A 19,392-nucleotide genomic window follows, 5' to 3' on the forward strand; every position below is an offset into this window, starting at 1 on the left:
GTTTTTTTTTTAACTAAGTATATAACAATCATAACAGTCTCCTTATTTCCTATTAATATCTCAGAGCCTAGTTGGTTTTAAGGCTATCTTGCATGTCAAGAGACCAGGATGATATACTGAACAGTAAAATAAATTAGAAAATTTAATTACATTCTTGGATGACCCAGCTGTGGATGAGTTTGTAATATGCCTGAAGCTATTTTTAGTGCTCATCTTCTTCACATACTGCTTAAAATATAAGTTTTGGCCGTTATTTGTATTGTTTATGACAATCTACTCAAGATATTTCCCGGAGTTTGGGACAGATACAGTAGTTTTAGACAACGCACTGAAGCCATGCTTGTTTTAGCCTATTGGCATCAGCTCTTTTATTCAAACTTCAAAATCACTGATTCACCACTGCATTGCGGCTATCAGCTGACAAGTAACGTCCATTCATATTCATGCAGGTGTACAGCACGGCCCATTATACCCTCTTACATAACTGCTGCTACAAGCTCCCTTCACCATCCCAGCCTCCTCTATATCTGATATATTTTTGGTATTGTTGATGTAACTAAGATTTAATGTTTTTGTATGTTTATTAACAGGGGGATTGGTTTTCCCAGCAGAGTCCTCATTGCTCATTGCACTCTTTAAGAGCTTTCTCAAAGCGCTGAGCTTTTTTTTTTTTAACCAAATCTAACTGCAGAAACATCTGCTATAAATGGTAAAAGGGTTTGACGAAAGTAGCTCTGACTGATACTTGCCATAGTTGTTTGTGTAGTTTTGTGTGAATGAAGAGATAATCATTAAATTTCCAAATGCTTTTTTTTAGTTTCACTTCCAAATCAAGTGGTAAGATAATTTGGATGGTGTTTATGTATCTTGCTCTGACAAACTTTGCTGTTGTGATAATGTTCAAATGCAAGACCACAGCAATTAATTTAGTGGTGTGAGTACAATGTCATTAAAACCAACAGATATGATGGTCAAAACTATGAAAATAACACAGAAGTTGTAATAATTAGGATAAAATAAAATAAAAGACAATAAGCATAAAAAATGTTTTTAATTTAATGTCATTAAATATCTATTTGTTCATTCACATAAATATTTGTATATCTTTTGTTTATGTTTTTCAGCAAGTTACTTGTTCCATGTGTCACTCGAATATATATGACTGTGTCATCTGCATACATCAGGACTTCAGATAGATGAAAGGCTGTTCTTAATGCACCATTCACATGTATGCCTATGAAAAGTAATGCACCACAATTTATATATAACCAACATAAACATGAGTCAGTAATTTGTAAATAACTCAAGTAATCTGAAAGGCTGTGATCACGTGACCAATGCGCCAACAGGAGTAAAAACGGAAGTAGTATAAAGAGCGGAACTCTACACATGGAGACAAGTTGGGGTGATGGGTCAACAAATTTAAGAGGCCGGTGATTGTGTCCCATGTGAAACCACGTGAAATTTGAGGATTTTTTTTTAAGGTAGGTCGTCGCCATGTTTCTTTTCCTAAACCTAACCAACATAACTTTATGTTAAGTACATGATGTGATGACGTCATTTTGTGGGCTACTGTATGTGCATTTTCAAAAGATATCCCACACATTCCCACTCTGACTTCATCATATATCGATCTTTGGTCATGGACTTTCCACATCAAGATACAATGCACGAGGCACCCTGAGTGCATTGGTTGTTGACATTCTGGAACACAAGTTCTGCCTGTTACATGCTTAGCCTGCTTTCAAAATACACTTACATTTTCACAGGAAATGTTCTGTTTGCATACAGTCTCTCTCAAAATAAGTGCACTACGTTGGTACAACACCGCAAATTTACATTGTTTTTCCTTCAACAACAAAAGCACCCTGTTACAATTAGCCAATACACACATGTCGTTGGGTTAAGGCAACATACCATCACCCCTCCTGCCTGCCCTACACGGACTTCCACCGCCTTAACTGTTGTTGATGTGCTACTGCATTTTCCCCTGATGCCACGGGCGCTGTTAAACAATAACGGCGACTGGCCATCATGTCGACGTGAAAGGATGGCTTTTTTTTATCAGTGTCCAATACCGGAAGTCAATGACCAAGTGCCAGATTTCGATGACTTTGGAGTGAGACCGGGTCGAGATATCATATGAACCACTGTATGAGGATATGCTCACATGGAAGATGTACACACTGAATACCAGATGCCCAAAAATAGAGCCTTGTGGCCTTCCTGTTTCTGACTCCTGCTGATGACAATTCATTATAAGTACAAACACAAAGGGTGCCATTTTTCAGTTAAGATTTCATCCACATAGAAGAAATAATAGACTATTTATTTTCAGATTACTGGCTGAATTACTATTAGAGACCTTACAAGGGTCAGGAAACACTGCTGTACCCAAATTAACCTTCAGTTTGGTTTCTCCAAACCTACCATGACATAGCTGGCTCTGTCACAAAGCTGCATGAAAGGGTTTCACAAACAACAGCTGGTACTTTTCATAAGAACAGAGACAATGCTGTTCATGACACTAGAACAACTAAAGAGTCAAAGGTCAGGCCTATTGGAGACTTGCTTAATTGTGTTCCCCTTCCAAGGTTGCTGATATTATTATATTATGGGTTATGAGCATTCAGAGATCCCCCAGGGAGGCAGCATGATATTATACCCAGGTAATTCAAGATAGGGGTTTAATTGTTGTAATAAAAACAGTTTGATGCACAATTTATAAGTGGGGGGTATTATTTATATAATTATTTAATTGTACCAAATGATGCTAATAACTGGCACAATCCTAAGAGCAGTGGAAACCTGTGGCGCCAGATGTCTTTTACAGTGAGTCCAAAGATAATATTTGTACATGCATAGAAGATCCCCGTTTATGCCAAATGCGTACAGCTTTTGTTCTCCACACTAACTGTCTCTGCATATGCCTCTCATCCCCTTCCATTTTTTCCTCTCCGTTTCTTTCTCTGGTGTCTCTCACCCAGTATCTCATCAGCTGTTGGAAGCAGTGGCGGCTGCTGGTCTTTCAAGGAGGGGAAGCTCATTTTCGGCCTACATCATAAATTGTGTCCGTTTATTTATACGTAAATTCTACCCTCTGGGGCTGCTGCGCGAGGCTAGTGTGACCGCCTGTGTGTGGTTTGGGATGGTGGAGGGGCTCACAGCACCTGCTGCTGGTTGGGGACAGTAACTGCAGAACGACAGAAGTCAGAGTCTCCAAACACGAGTACAGTCTCCAATAACACCAGAACAAGAAGCTAGATTTGTCGCTAGTCATTTTTAACAAAGAAAAAGTCACTAAGAGGTTTGGAAAAGTCTCCAGCTCAACTCGGAACAACGGAATGAAACTTGAAAAATGCTCCGGTGGTTTATATTTCAAGATCGCTGATTCGCTCATTTCGCTGTCAATCAAAAAGGGATTCAGCCTCAGACAGATCATCCAATCATCATGCAGAAGCCCAGCGTCCAGGCCAGCCGAGGCCAGCCCACTACCCCTTAGACCCCCAGAGACACTGAGCGTCCGATGGGCGGGACAAAACCGAGCATTTATCCAATGACTGTCTAGTTTCGCTGCAGTGGAACAACCCACTCTATGCTTCCCCATTGAAGTCTTTGGACGCTGAGCCTCCACTGTTTAATGCACTGTGATGCTACGGGAATGAATGAGAAGAAAGTCGCGTCAGTGACCTGTGATAAGTAGCTGATTCTGAACAAAAGTTGAACGCGTTCTAGTGCATATTTAGTCAATGACATGAAAACACAACAGTACATATTTGACCACTTATTTTTTGACATTTTAGGGGAAGCTGAGCTTCCTTTGCAGTCTTAGAGCAATCGCAACTGGTTGGAAGGTGACCAATACGTGAAATGATTGTGTAGACCTCCAGCCAAAAATAAACTAAATCTATTCCTTTTTTTTTTTTTTTTTAACATAACAATGCATCTTAGTAATGTTCATTTTGTTGACTTACACTGGATCAAAGATGATGAATAAGGTGTGTGGAGATGTATGGGCTTTTAGGGAAGACATTACAATCGCATTTAATGCTCTTACTGCATCACAACTAACAAACAGAATGAAAGTGCTGATTCAGAGTCTCATGCTAATCTAAAATGGGGAGTTCATTATGTTGTTGTTTGAATATGTAATCATGTTAATCTGTTTGCATTTGTGTTTGGACACAAGTATAGGTGTGCGTGTGTGTGTTAATCCTACTCACTCGACTGTGTCCTCCCAGCTACACCACTGTCTCTGGTCCAGCTCTTGCATGTCCAGTCTGAATTTGGCCAAGCAAAACTCCTCAATGGCGAATTCATAGTGTGGTCCACACCCCAGTGCTGACACACACTGAGACGCTGTTGAGAGAAGGGGTGAGGAAAGAGAGATGTACATGAGTGGCGAGAAAGATTAAAGAGCAAGCAGAAAACACAAAAGCAGGTACTTTCTGATTGTTTGAAAAATAAAAACGAGTGGGATTTGATTAACTAAGTACCTGCACAATTTTTTTGTTCCATTATCATTTTTTGTAAGAGTGTGTGTGTGTGTGTGTGTGTGTGTGTGTGTGCATACAGCTGTCTGTGGCCTGCTTAAAGGCTACAGCAGGCTGAAAGCACAAAAAAGCACTTAGGATTGAAAGCATGACCTTAAATGTTTTTTTTTTCTTTTTGGGTCACTGCAAACTAAGATGTTTCCCCATCTGTGGGACATGACACTGAAACACCATCTGCTATCAGTGTTAGGTATATCATTGCCTTACAAGACACACACACACACACACACACACACACACACACACACACACACACACACACACGTACAGTGAATTTATGCTGGATATTTTATACTTGTGTCAGTGAGCAGTAGAGTGATTTGGATGTTAAAGAAAAATTAAAATTATTTTTCGAGGACTGCATGTGCATGTTTAAAATACAATTTCAAAAGATCTACATAATGCAACAAGAGAATAAGGTAAAATGTGACTTTACTGTAATGTCTCGTGGTGGTAAAACCATGGTCATAAAGTGATACCAATGTTCAACCATGCTTTGGTTAAATATACATTCCTATATTAGCCTAATATTTGATGTTTTCTTTTATTTAAAAAAAAAAGAAGTTATATCAGATAATGCCTTCTAAGCCCCTTAAAGGCTTAGAAGTTTGACATTTTGGGGAATACACTTCTGGCTATCGTCCTGTGAGTTAGATAAGAGGATCACTTTCATGTGTTTGACAAAAACATGAAGCTAGAACTTCAGCATAAAGACTCAGCTAAGACTTATAAAGCCAGGTCAGCTGTTTCTCACCTGTTTCCGGATTTTACTCTGAGCTAAAATAATCACTTCCTGGCTTTAGACGCATATCTAAAGTGAAGATACAAGGATGGAATCGATCTTTTCGTCTAATATTTTGAAAGACAGCAAATCTATTTCTAAAATGTCAAACTATTCCTTTAATATAATCCAATCAGTCCTTGTCAGCTGGTTTTAAAACCACAGCAAACCGTGCAACGTCAGGAAACATTCTGTCTTTTAATGAAATTACATATCCCTTTCAGTTTGTTCTAAACAACACAAATTACACATGATAAAATCTGCTTTTGTGATATATGTAATTTTTTTCCTGGAATTTGACCAGATTCAGTTTTTGGCTAATACAGCATTTTAAAATCAAGGTGCTTCATCACAAAATCCTATAAATCTAGGATTATCATGAGGCAGTACTGAATAAGTGCTGTCTCTTATTTGACCAGCGAGAAATTGTCTTTACTCTTACACATGCCTTCATAGAAATGATCTTGCAGGAAGAATTTGAGTAATGTGCAATGATTATTCAGAATTCAAATACAACCACATGTTTAAAATTAAAAGACTTAATCGCTAAATTTGTTGGTTTCTAATTATACTTTGCTCTAATACGTTTATTGTGACATTATAATGTATAAAACAAAAGCATAACATCTTATCTTTTGCTGAAAGTAAATAAATATTGAAATATTTTTACACATTCCTTCACCTTCTTCATCATCCTTCTTTTATGACTTCTAATTCTCCTCTTCCTGTTTCCCTGCAGCATCAACTCACTCTCAGTGCCTCCCTTCACTTCTATATTGTTTTTCACCCTTATTCCCACAACACCCCTCTCATCCTCCCTCGCTCATGTGCTTTGTCTCAGTGAATTATGCATAAATCTATATACATCTCTATCCATCCTTCCTTTAGCAGCTTCCTTTTTGTTCACTCACAACTTCTCTGTCTCGCTCTCCTCAGCCCCCTGAGAATTTTGCAAAGAATTGGACGCATCATTTCGGCTCTTTGAGTATTTCTCGCTCATTCCAAATCAATATGTCAACAGCATCACACGTGCAAATTTGTTTATGTGTGTATGTTATGGTGCAGAGCAGAAGGATGATGAAAGGGAGAATCAAGCCTGTGTCATTTTGAATATGGAAAAAAAATGCATTGAATGGAGATTAAAAAACATGTGAACAAATAACTTGTTTACACTCCTACAAAGAATCTGACTCATGCTGTGAGGAGAGGGGATGAAAAGGTTTATCCACACGTCTACACAACTCCGATCAAGTACTGCAATCAAAGATTAAGATCAAGTGTGTGAAAGAAAAGGAAGAGAGTTGCATCTTATTCTGCAGATCAGATTTTGTCATGCCAGCAATATCTTTACAAGACGTTTAACTTAAATGACAAAAAGGGTTTTTGGTAACAAATTTCTACAGTCTGTACTAGTCCTCTGATCTGGGGTTTCTTATCATCATGACTTAAAAACCGCTGTAAAACTGACAGGTGTCACTGCTTTCTGATCTGCCATTGTTATGGTTAAGCTTCGGTTATAGGTTTAGGCACAACTACTTGATTGATGAGGGAAAGTTCATGGTCAGGGTTAGAAGAGACCATTGTTGACTATTGGCAGGAGACAGGATGTGAACAGCGGTCTGTGACAGAGTCCTGCAGTGGGTCGGGTAGTAAAAAGTAAAAAGCTGTGTAACAGGTAAAAAAAATAAAAAATAAATTCATGGATACAGGCAGTAGTAAAAATGAACTACATGTAGGCGGGCAGCAAGTCAGAATGAAAACAACAAAGATGTGCAGTACATGTGTATTATTTTGACGTCTAACTCACCATTACCAAGGCGCAACACCTTTAATTTTGAAAGTCAATGACAAGTCAATCCTTTGACCCCGTCGTCACATTCGTCACCAATGTGAAGGACTCCAGTGATGAAGCTTTGCAGCCGGAGGGCTGGCAGCCTACATTGAGTTCAAGACACCCAAGGAGGATCCTTTTGAGTTTTTATGGTGGTGGCAAGAGATTAAATATTTCCTGACCTGGCAGTGATTGCACAAAATGTTTTTGCCATCTTGGCATCAAGTGCAGCCAGTGAAAGAGAGTTTTCCTCAGCTGGATTTGTAATTCAAGAATGGAGAACCCAGCTTAAAGTGAGTGACTGTAGCTTGGGTGTGTTTAATGGGTGCGGGTCGGGTTGTAGGGCTTTTGTGGATGGGTGTGGCTTTGACTTAGACATGATGGTTAATGGGTTGGTTCCGGTACTGAGCTTTATGGGTATGGGCGGGTGCAGGTTTTCAAAAATAGGACTCTGGTCTAGGATTTCCGAGCTGGTCACTTCGTACACCAAACCAACTAACCCAACATCCTCCCTACTAGGTTTTGTAATAGTTTGTAATAGGTAACTTTGTCCCGCTACTTCTTCCTTTGCTTCTCAGTAAAAAACAGCTTTCACATTTGGTCACTATTCAGTAAAATATACACAACAAAAATGACTTCTTTTTACAGTGTAGTGGCTACACAATGGTTACAGTTAGGGAGCAATTGTGGTAACTGCAAATAAACCATGTGTAAGGTACAGTTAGGGTTATGAAACTAAAACGTCTGGTTAGGGTTAAAGGTAGATTGTGCTTATGTGTTTTTTAAAAAGTGAATAATAACGTGACAGTCTACACTGAAATACAAACTGTCTCCCACATTCAAATTAGACTCCTTTATTTTCCACTTAGCTACATAAATAACACACTACTTCCCATGATGACTGTCAGTGTTGGCATTGGCTGTATATTGTGTTGCAAATCTGTCCAATATAAAGGTACTTGCTACAGATACTTGGCTGCATAATCATAAATTAAATGAAGTTTTTGAATAAACAACCAGTATCGTTTTTCTGGTGTGGACAGTGTTCTCTCCAAATATCCTTGTCTCAACCTGCACAACAGTTGATACCATGAACACATACAGTATGATCTTCTTTATTCAAACAAACTGAGGCAAAAAATGTGTTGAAAATTTGATGCAAAGTGTGTTTTTGATCTCCATCTGTTAAAATTCAGCTAAAGACTGTTGCACTAATTTCAATGCAGTATGCCAGTGTCACCAAACTCATACATATATTGCTAGCTGTAGCAGCATAACGCCCACACAAGAGAGACAGACTGTTTGCAAAATGTTTTAATTTCTTTCTCTAAATTCATACCAAGATGTTACAAAATAAAGGTACATTTAAACATTATATAAGTACAAGACATAATACATACAGTAACAACTTACTTCCATGTTATCTGTTATCCGAGTATCCTGGTAAGTACATTATAATCTGGACCCCAACCCTGCTGGTAAGTTAGTCCTTCCTGACAACACAAGGCATCTCATCTTGAGAAAACCATAGTATCAAAGTATTAATTTTGAATGCAAACTTCTAAAAAGACTAAATTAGACCTGGCTACATGTTTGGTGCCGCCTAACCACATAAATGTTTTTGTGTTAAAATGTCTTAAAATAAAGTTGTAGTGTACATGTGCAGAAGAGCAATCATTTCAGTGGAAAAAGATAATACAGTAAATAGTAAAAAAATAACCCAAATCCCTGGCGGCTGCAGGGCCCTCAGGGTGGCTTAGAATATTCATACAGAAAATCTATGCCATGTGAGTGGGCTAATTGAACCGTGCAAATGATGGCTTAGTTGCTTGCATGTTGATTTGTCAGAGAGCTGAAAGGACACAAAAAGTTACATAATGATGAAAACAGTCTGTGCACTTCCAATCTCAGAACCTGTCAGCTATCAACTGATGACAATAAGCCACTGGGGGCATGGGTCAATATTTAGGGATATTTAATGTAGAAATTATCCAGATTTCCTCTTTTGTGTGCCAGTCATTCTGGCTAATCTAAACATATATCAGCATATGAATGCAAATACATTTTTAAAACAAGGCTAATACTAAGCTTGTTGTCAGATGTTAGCTGATGGGTTCAGAGATTGCATTTCAGCCTTAGTGGGCCACCTCTCCACACGGACTATTAACCTGCCACTCGAATGTGAATGACTATATACTCGGACTGCAAACATTCTGAAACCAAAATCTTGTCCCGTTGCATACATATGCAGATATCTGTTTATAGGGATTAGTGCACTACAATCTACGTCTCAGTTCTGTACCAAAAAAAATAAAAAAGTGGAAGATAGTGTTTATGATAGTGAGACTGTAATCTTAAGATTTTAAGGGACGCTTTGCTGATTTTCAACCAGCTCTGTATCATCACTTCGTCACAGTGTGTGCAGATGAACGGTGTTTAGCTTTCCCCTGTGCTGCAAGCACCCAGAACCGTTCATTTGCAGGCAGACTTTGATGTTGTGAAATGTGTCACTCTGTGACCTTTGGTGGTGGTTGGGTGGGGAGCTTTGAGACTTACTTGATCGGCAATTACCTGATCACAACGACCAGTTTTGCATCAAATCAGAAAATACTGAGAAATTCATGTCACATATTACTAAGAATTTGTATTCCAATAAAACATTTCAGACTAGCAAAGCACCTGATTACTTTTCTATTAAAACACACACAGTTGACATATTGGAAAATTGACATATCACACATTTATAGATGAACAATCTGCAGGATAAACACAAAGAAAGTCATTTCTTTTTAACTGAACATTTTCTTACTAAATGGGAGGCTGTGTTGCCTCATCCTAAACAGTTTACTTCATTTTTCCAGTTGTCTTATCACATGTTTAAATAAAGACATTGCTGCAAGTACAAGATATGGGAAGGCAGGAGCATCATAGCCAAAGGCCTTCCATTAGGTTGTCTTCAAACACAAACAAAGTGGTTCAGCAAGTGTTGCAACAGAAGATATCTGTGGCTCCTGGTTGTGCAGAAACTATGCATTTATCTATCCGTACTAGAATGGAAAAACACATTTGTGTTACAAAGACAAACACTTGTCTACCTAATCTTTCCTCCAGTAACTTGACAAACGGTTACAATAAAAGATCACTAACAGTGTGACAAAATGTTTTTTTTTCCTCATCATGATTCACCTTTTCCCCATCACTCTCACACACACACACGTCTGTCCTTGTCAAATCAATGTTATATACTAGATTCTCTCATGATTGACTTAAGTTTTCCCCTTTTCCTTCAGCAACCATATTGATTTGGAGCTGTACCTAAAAATTACACAGTGAAGCCACGTTTCAACCTGACATTAATCCAGGGTGCATGTGCTCAACCTTGTCTCTGCACGTTTTTATTGATTAAATACTAATTCACAGTTTTTGGACTGTGACACCAGAGACTAGCATTTGCATCCTAAGTCATGCAAGTGGTTGGGTTTAGGCAATAAAAGCACTTTGCTAGGGGTTTAGGGAAAGATGGTGGTTTTGGTTAAATGTTAATGAAGTATACATTGTGTGACGTGCCTCGAGTCACTGCAAATTTTTTTTTGCCATAACCATGATCTTACCACCAAACCATAAAGAGGTTTCATAATTCTTATGTCACATCGTACCGCAAAAGAGAATATTGTAGGAAAATGACAAAATGCATTGTCAGTGAACATTTTCCTGATACCGTCCTAATACCAACATTTTGTGACTTGAAAGATAAGGGTTGGGCTCCAATAACAAAGTCCATTTTGGGTCCGGTTTCAGGCCAGCAACATACCCAGATTTAATGAGCTCTGATGCTGAGGAATTTTTTTTTTTTTGAACGTTTATATAGGCTTGAGCGGTATCACAGTATTCCGGTACACCAGGCTATTTAGAAATCCTGACAGTATGGTTTTAATATCGTCAGGAAATACATCCCATCCTCTTTCTGTTTAACTCATTGTATGTAGTGGACATCACATGCCACCAGAGGTCAGTCTCCTACTGACAGAACAGGCAGTGGAGTTGCCAGACACTGCCACTCCAAGCGGTGGGGGTTGGGAATAACATGACAGGACTGTAAACAGCCGGGCGTTTAAGTCATTTAAGTAGGCTATGTCGTGGCCAGGCCGAGTGTCCTCTTTTTTGGAAATCAAAATATGGTCACCCTAACTAACAAGCCTAACCAAGATGGTTTGGGAGACTATGTTTCTGTAGAGTTTGAATGAAGTGTTTTACATTGAGCTAATGAGGCAATTAAGGCAATGTTAGTCTTAGTCTTAGTTGAAAAAGAGAATCTTGAATTCAGGAGACATATATTGTTTTTTTCTATGTAATGAGGAAAATAGCCTTAGTGTAAAAATATTATCTTTATTCTCACTTTTTGAGTTTGTATTGTTCATTTATATGACAAAAAATGCTAAGAGAGGTTGTGGAGGGGCGGCGGACAGGAAGTTACACCCAGACTAATATTGTCATATAACATATAACCTGGTGAAATTAGAGGAAGGTTTGAAAGTATGAAAATAACTGATACTGACACAGATATTGCCCTCGCCTACTTCTATGTCTTCTCATTATTTATTATTTACAGAAACCAGTATTGAAAATGTTCAGGTCACTTTAGCAGGCTTCTCATTTATAGGCAGCACTAATCGTTGCGTTCATTTTCCTGTTTTAGCAACAGATAGTGAACATGAATTAGGCTAGATTAATCATTAATGTTAATGTTAAATACTTTAGTGGCTGCCACAATAAATAAATAAATAAATAAAATGAAAGTGTTTCTGAGCCAATGTCTGTATTTCACAGTTCAAAACTAAATATTTGAGTTTTAATTATTTACAGCTGTATTTACTTGCAAATGATGAAAGTGATAAGTGGATTTGATACTGATTTGGATTGGAGAAAATTGTATTAAACCCCAGTTCTGTAAGAGATACTGTTGAATTACCTTCAAAACATAATTGTTGTTGAAAATGAGTAATAAGAACATGTTGTCTAGGACCCAGGGTTCCCTCCGACTACTTAGTTAGACTTTGACTTTTTGCCCCCTCCTTTTCCTTGATTTACCCATGTACAAAAAAATAAAATAAAAGAAATACATAAAAGCATCCTCTTGGATGCCCCCATTGAACATAAAAACATGATAAAGTGCCCTTCAGGGAGCCCTTGTGGTGAAAAAATGTGAGGCAGTGCCATATACTATAGCCTGCCCTGCATTCTTGAAAATGTCCTTGGTGCCCTTTTGATTTTTTCTGGCCCCTGGCCTGAGTCCACTCTGCATCTTGCAGTCTCAAAAGTGTAGATGTTAGAACTGGACCTTTCCTGACACTTTTTATAGATTAGAATTTCATTGTTGTATTCTGTATAATTACCTGCTGACTGTCAAAAGTCTCTGTCCAATAGGGTCATCTCTCGCACTAAACATTTTTTTGGATAAGTTTTGGAGTGAAGCCCACTTAGACAGTGTAATACTGGGCTACATAAGCTTGACTAAACTTATCCTGACTTGACCCATGCATGAAGTCTGCTTCTGTAAACACAGAGTAGCTCTTAGTCTACTTGTCTGATTAAATAGTATACAAGAACAAGAGAATTTACTTGAAGTTGCTGATCTAAAAAGTAGACATTGGATGACCTCTGACCTAGCGCATGCTGCTTCCTCTCTCCTCTCTGTGGGGTGTCTCCCAGAATGCACTGCTCGCTGTGTACAAACTTATCCAGCAGCTAGCTTCAGGGGGCTCTGTTTACTTTTTGTGTGTTTGTGTACAAGTGTGTGATTCTGTGTGTGTGAGATGGAATTAGACCACCTATCTATTTATAGTATGTTTTTTCTCTCTCTTCATCATCATCATCATCATCCAAGATGCATAAGAAAGTAACTCAGAATAAAACTAAACAAAGAGCCAAATAGAGCTGCATACCCCACATTCAGTTCCTTCACCACATTGCCGTCTTGAACGCCTCAGAGCCCATACTTGTACATTCAACATACAGTACATGTATACGCCCATACACATGCTCCTATCTGAAAGTCTAGTTTGACAGCTGTTGATCTGCTACTGTTCCATCACCCTGCGAGCTATTACTTTAATCTTATCTGAGGCTTTTCCAAGCAACAGCGCCTGAGGTTATGCATGACTTAAAACATACTGAGATGCTCTTAACTAAGCAGAAACAAGCACAAGATGTTAAAAACGCAAGCTGTTACATGGGGAATTAGTGTGAAATGAAAGCAAGTAGGTTAGGATGGAGCACAGATGAAAGATTTTGTACATGTGTGAAACGTGAGTGCGCAGAGAGTGATGCAGCAGGCGTGCAGCAGATGACAGGACTCAAGTCAGATGAAATGAAGGTCTAAATATAGATGAGGCGGGGGGAGCGGATGACACTTCACAGTGCGTTTTGGTTCTGTGGAATTGGCCTCAAACTTTTTAGCATTCTCTAACACTGACTCTCAGTCACTAAATGCAGATGCCATTATGTAAAAGTTACTTATTACAACATTTTAACTGAATTTCAAAACCTTTTTCTCACAACAGCTGAGAGAAATTTCATTGGGATAGGATAACTTTCTATGACTTTCTTTTTTAAGGAACTTCAGCACTTTAAGTGTGAACTTGAAACATCACAGTAGGGTGGACCATTATCATCAGAATTGAAAACATTGAAAACCTTCCTAATGACCTTCACTTACAGCACCCCATTGTTGTGGTCCAACCCAAAACTTCACGTTAATACATGTTAAAATAAAGAAGAGTACACTCAGACACAGTCACACAGCAGAAGATACCAGATTTCTGTGGAGCTTTACCTACTAATGACATTCTTTTCCTTCGATTTAACACAACCCTCCCATCTTCAGCTCTTGTCAATTATGTAAATCACTGCGTGTCTGTTGGAGGCTGTGCCACCATTAGTCACCACCCGAGCCAGGTTCCACAGATAATGATAGTTTGTTAAAAGTCCTATCAGCGACAATTACCAAAGGGAGAATTTTGTCATTGTGGTGACCCCTGTTCTAACATTTTAACACACAATATTCACTTCAGTTTCAATGAGTTCCTTATTTCCACTTTCTCCTCATACTAGTGGCAGTTCCTGTTCTGATGTGGTAACATGGTTATTAAGATTAAAATATACTTTTAAGGCTTGTGTTATAAAGACACTGTTGTTCCTCAAACTGATGAGTTGATCCCCTCTTTCCTCTGTCCAAAACTGCCATTTAGACCAAGCCTGGCTAGTTAGTTATTTACCTTGCTAATTGACCTATGGCTAAGCCACGCCCCCTCCACTCACTTGGACAAACTATCAACATTCAGTGACCGTCGTTATGGCAGGTGTCACAGTACACAGCATTTCGCAGGAGGCAATTGATGATTTTTGGGGACATAACGATCAGATGTCATTGAGAAGTAACCAAAAGGGCCTAAACTACGCATTGGAGGGATATATTCATCATTTTATTGTTGAGAAGGTCGATGAAAAGCTTAAATTACAAGCCAAAAGTTACAGGTCACTGTGTGAACCCCTTGTGAACCACATCTCATTGCCATCGCCATCAAAGACAGCAAGTTAAAGTGCCACTGAAGTTAAGGTTTTTGGCTCAGAATATGAGAAAAGGACAACGGCCTTTTTACCATCTTTACCAAGAGTGTCTCTCCATTAGTTTGGTGCTACAGTATTTACATTGAGTCATTCAGCATAACATTTGCCACCCTTTGTTATCTCTGCAATTACAGATAAGTTAATGAAGCTAAGCTCCAGAAGTTAACGTTAGCTTAACTAGAGCCCTTTGGACAACAGTTAACAATGATGTACAATCACCAAGTACAAAATTAGAACAAAATAGGCTAATGAACTCCCAGTAAACAAGGTGGCATGATGAACAACACAGCTAGGAGCTAACGTCAGGCTAACTTTAGCTAATGTTAGCTGGAGATGTTAAAGATAACTTTATATTTTTTTCCAGCAAAGTGACAATATGTTGCCTCAAACACGATGTTGACTTACCTTAGAACAGATGTAGACATCCTTGTTAATCTTATTCATGTTGAGTCTAACGTTACCACACAACTTTATCCAAAGGAGACACTTTTCTCGGTTGAAATGTGGTTTAAAGTGTAAAAAAAACACCTCGTCACCCAGCCTCTCAGGACACCTTGTGTCAGAGTTGCATGTACCCCATGCACACCGTTTGACCATTTTTAAACTTAAAATCTCAGAAAAAGCTCATAAAACCGAACAAAACTGACTTTCTGTAATGCATTTCAAAGGACGTCCAGGCGAGTGTATGGGAATGGATATACGCACTGTGACTGGCTCATCACATTTGAGGGCGGGACTTAGCCATAGGTCAGTTCCACCAAGCTATCAGTGTTGCCAACTTAGCGACTTTGTCACTATATTTAGCGACTTTTCAGACCCCTCTAGCGACTCTTTTTCAAAAAAGCGACTAGCGACAAATCTAGCGACTTTTTCTGATGTTATTGAAGACTTCTGGAGACTCTGTTGTGAGAGCACGTATCATTCTTATTCTTCTCAACGAGCAGCGGATGCTGCCGTGGGCTCCTCTCTCACCCCAGAGCACTCACAGATGGCCCAGTCCTCCCTCCCAGCAGCAGTCAGAGCAGGAGATGTTAACCCCTCCACGTCCAGACTGCAAGTGAATCGCGCATGCGTGGAACCGTCCCTGGCTGATCCCGACCTGGTTTACAGTCAGGGCGGGATGTAAATGTTAGACAATTTCTTTGTCTAATATAAATCACTGAAAGAAGGTTCATTTGAAAGTTCTAAACATATTCAGGGTGTTTTTTTACTCAGTTTTTGTCTCTCCCATGACGTTATTCCTCTCTCCTACAGCAGCCATTACAATTACATGCATATGGACAATTATGCAAATTAGGCGATGACATCATATAGCGACTTCTAGCGACTTTTAGGACAGCCAATAGTTACTTTTCTTACTGAGGAGTTGGCAACAGTGCAAGCTATCATGCCACACCAGTTAGTTACAGTAAATGAGGAATACAGTAATCTGGCTCCTCTCCTTCTTTCACCAGAGTCCTCTGCTCTGTCAAATTGTCATATAGGCTACACCTTTGGTTGGAGTGACCTGGCTGAATGGCGCTGCCCAGGATTTAGTTAAGTTTCGGTGAATCACAGGATATCACAGTTCCTGATGTCCTTTTCAGAAACTGATGCGACACAGAGGTCGCACATTTTATTTTCCAACACCTGTACAGTGGCTAGTAGGATTCTAGTTCAACTGGTACCATCTTCTCCATCTTTCCTAAATGTTTATTTGAAAACCTCAACCTGGCTAGCTAGCAGCTAGCTAGCTAGAAGTCAGCAGATGGAGAGTTTACAGACTGGTGAGTTTATTTCCTCATATTGATCAGTGACTCTTAGCCACACACCACCACCATCTAACAGCAATCACAGAACCATCAAGACTTGCAAAATAGACATAAGAGCCTTTTGTGGACAGACTTCCCATTGACCTCACAATGCTGCTGTCCAGCCAAAAGGAGAGCTCATCAGCGAAGATAACTTGTTAAAATTGGTGTTCTGGGTAAAATGTGTATTTTAGACAAGCTGGCAAAACACATTGTTTTTATCTCAATCTCTCTTCAAATTAGAACAGGGACTCTGATCTAATGGAAATGGTTCAATTACAAACCAGATACAATCCAGATAAAAACCACCAGCATTGACAAAGAAGCATGAATAAAGATGTATGTGTTATTCAGTCAGAAGTTTATTTTCAGCACAGTAATGCACACAGCAGCAGGGGTTGGCAGAGGAAGCAAGCTCCTGAGAGAAACATTTTAATTTCATTGTACAGCTTGATGATGCCTTGACAAAGCAGACTGGGGGTGTTTTAAAATGCTTCAGTAGTCGTCTCTGCAGCAGGCAACAGGCAGGTAAGAAAGAGTTAGAGAGGAGGGACATTTTATTCCCTTCTTGCCCAGACTTGAGTTATTTCTATGATTTTTTTTTCATTGGCAACCTTTTCACTTTCACTCCAAATCCCATTCCAATCTTGAGTAATTATTTTCCCTGCTGACTACTGCACAGCTTCCACCCAAATAACTTGAGCATTTATGAGATAACCCACAAATTACATATGTTATATAATAATTATACTGAAGCTTTCACACTAAATCTCAACCATCTGTGATTATTTAGCTCCAATTTGTAAAAGTCAACATATAAAGCAGCATGTATAATGACTATCAGATGATAAATGCCTATGATATCTAATTCTGTCTAACTGCTTTTCCACGCCTCAGGCTTACTCCCCATCCCACATGAGTGTTGTTACATTCTCTTCCCAGTGCTAATGTCACTGGTCTCTGTTGGCTGACCTCCCGTATCACCAAGAGATTCACTAGTACAGTAGCTGGTTCATGAGTTCTGGGAATATGTCATCGCGTGATTAAATGATGAAAGCAACGTGTCCATGTCCACGTTCTTTGCTGTAACTGTTTTTTTCTGGTGCTTGTACCAGTTAAAGGAGCTGAACATGTGCATCAATTTGGATTGTAGTTGTAAGTGCCACACGAATGATGTTACGTTCTTATCTTATTAACCTAAAGTTATGGAGATATGCAAAAAAATCCTCCGCACATTTTTTTGCATTTTTTTGCATATCTTATGACTCACGTTCCTACTGCCTACCAGCACCTGACAATCTGTGGCTGTGCAAGGAGATTTCATTGACTAAAGTTATGGAGGTTAGGTTAAGGTAAGTAAGGTTACTGTGGTTAGGTTTAGGAAAAGAGACATGGTAAGGACATATCTTAAAATTACTCAAAGTTCACACAAAGTTCAACATGGTCTCCTGGAGAAAGTTTTTTGTGACCCATCCACAGCCCCAACCAATGCATTGGTCACATGATCACAGCCTTCCAAATAAATGGTGCATTACATCTTGTATGAACAAGTACAGACAGTGCATGGAACAGCCTAGTTACAGTAATGTGTCTCTCGCCATCTGTGCATGTCTGTCAACAAACATCTTTTCATGAAGTAATTGTAGTTTTAAAATGAGAAGCATTCAAGCAACATAATTTAGTTGAAAAAAATAAGACTACAATAATTGCTTACGCAGCAAACAGTGGTCAAACTGCAGTAAGCATGCAAGTAAATTAGCTATTAGCAGCAGTGCTAGCTCTGCTACTTCCATCAGTCACATGACAGGTTCTGTCAGAAAGAGCCACACGTGTCATACAACAGCCTTGACAGTGACACATTGATTGATTTGACATACATAGAGACAAATCAGTGCTGAATTCAGATGTATGCTGCATTGTTTATTTTTTTTTATTGGGTTATTTATGAGTGAAGCAGAACATGATAAACGCCTATAAGCACTGAAAACAAGTAATATTCTTTCAATTTGGTGAAAGTCGGGACAAGCTTGTAGTAAATGTGAAAAAACTATGGTATGATAGCTTTGAAAATTAGCCTGAATTAAAAATTAGCTAAACCAAAGCATTAAATGCTCTGCAGATGGGCTAACCTGCCTCATGAATAATGAACTGTAGCTCCGTATGGTCTGCAACAGCTGCTCTGGCATCAGATTCACTGACGACAGACAGCTGAGTCAGTCTCAGAGTGGCAGACTGTTGAGTCATGGATGATCCAGCCTCCTGAAATTGTTCACATGCTGAAACCTATGACTCCAGTTCCAGTTTGAAAGTGACAAACACATGTTTTCTATCAGAGGCTAGGACTAATTAGGCAGCCAGATCTGATGGCCACAGATGAACTGGCATCCTACTCAGCCTCCGTCCTCTCTGAGTGTCGTCATGTTCACACCGATGATTCATAGAGAAGGACATCTTCATCTTTGGCTTTTGATCTAAAATTACTTTTGACCACTGTTGCCCTATCACCCTATCTAACAGCAAAACACCCACTTCCTCGACTTTTAAACACTTACTCATGATTCATCTCAGTTCATGGAGTAGTAGAGGAGAAAGAGGAAAAACAGAGATCTGTTTCTCTTCCCACCAATCTGACAGCTCAATTTAGATTCTGTAAAGTTACACAGGTTTTATGCATATTTTAAAAACCCACACATTTCAGCTCTTCCTGTGCAAACTTCGTCTATTTGATGTTCACACTCAGGAAAGTTTGGGAGAGTCGTTCCGGCACTTGGGATGATTTAATTTTGCATCTTAGGCTTTCCAGTTTGTACA

The 19,392-nt window shown here is 39.1% G+C and overlaps 1 protein-coding gene across 1 annotated transcript in view; it reads right to left on the reverse strand.

Moving 5' to 3' along the window:
* The window catches only part of LOC125900141 (receptor activity-modifying protein 1-like), an 89,893-nt gene that overhangs the window by 34,066 nt on the left and 36,435 nt on the right, over positions 1–19,392 (reverse strand). Inside the window, exon 2 of the mRNA XM_049594943.1 lies at positions 4,224–4,359. Coding sequence (XP_049450900.1) covers positions 4,224–4,359 — 136 coding nt within the window. The remainder of the gene's footprint in view (positions 1–4,223; positions 4,360–19,392) is intronic.

This window comes from Epinephelus fuscoguttatus, linkage group LG13 (assembly GCF_011397635.1).
Source record: "Epinephelus fuscoguttatus linkage group LG13, E.fuscoguttatus.final_Chr_v1".
Lineage (NCBI taxonomy): Eukaryota > Metazoa > Chordata > Actinopteri > Perciformes > Serranidae > Epinephelus > Epinephelus fuscoguttatus.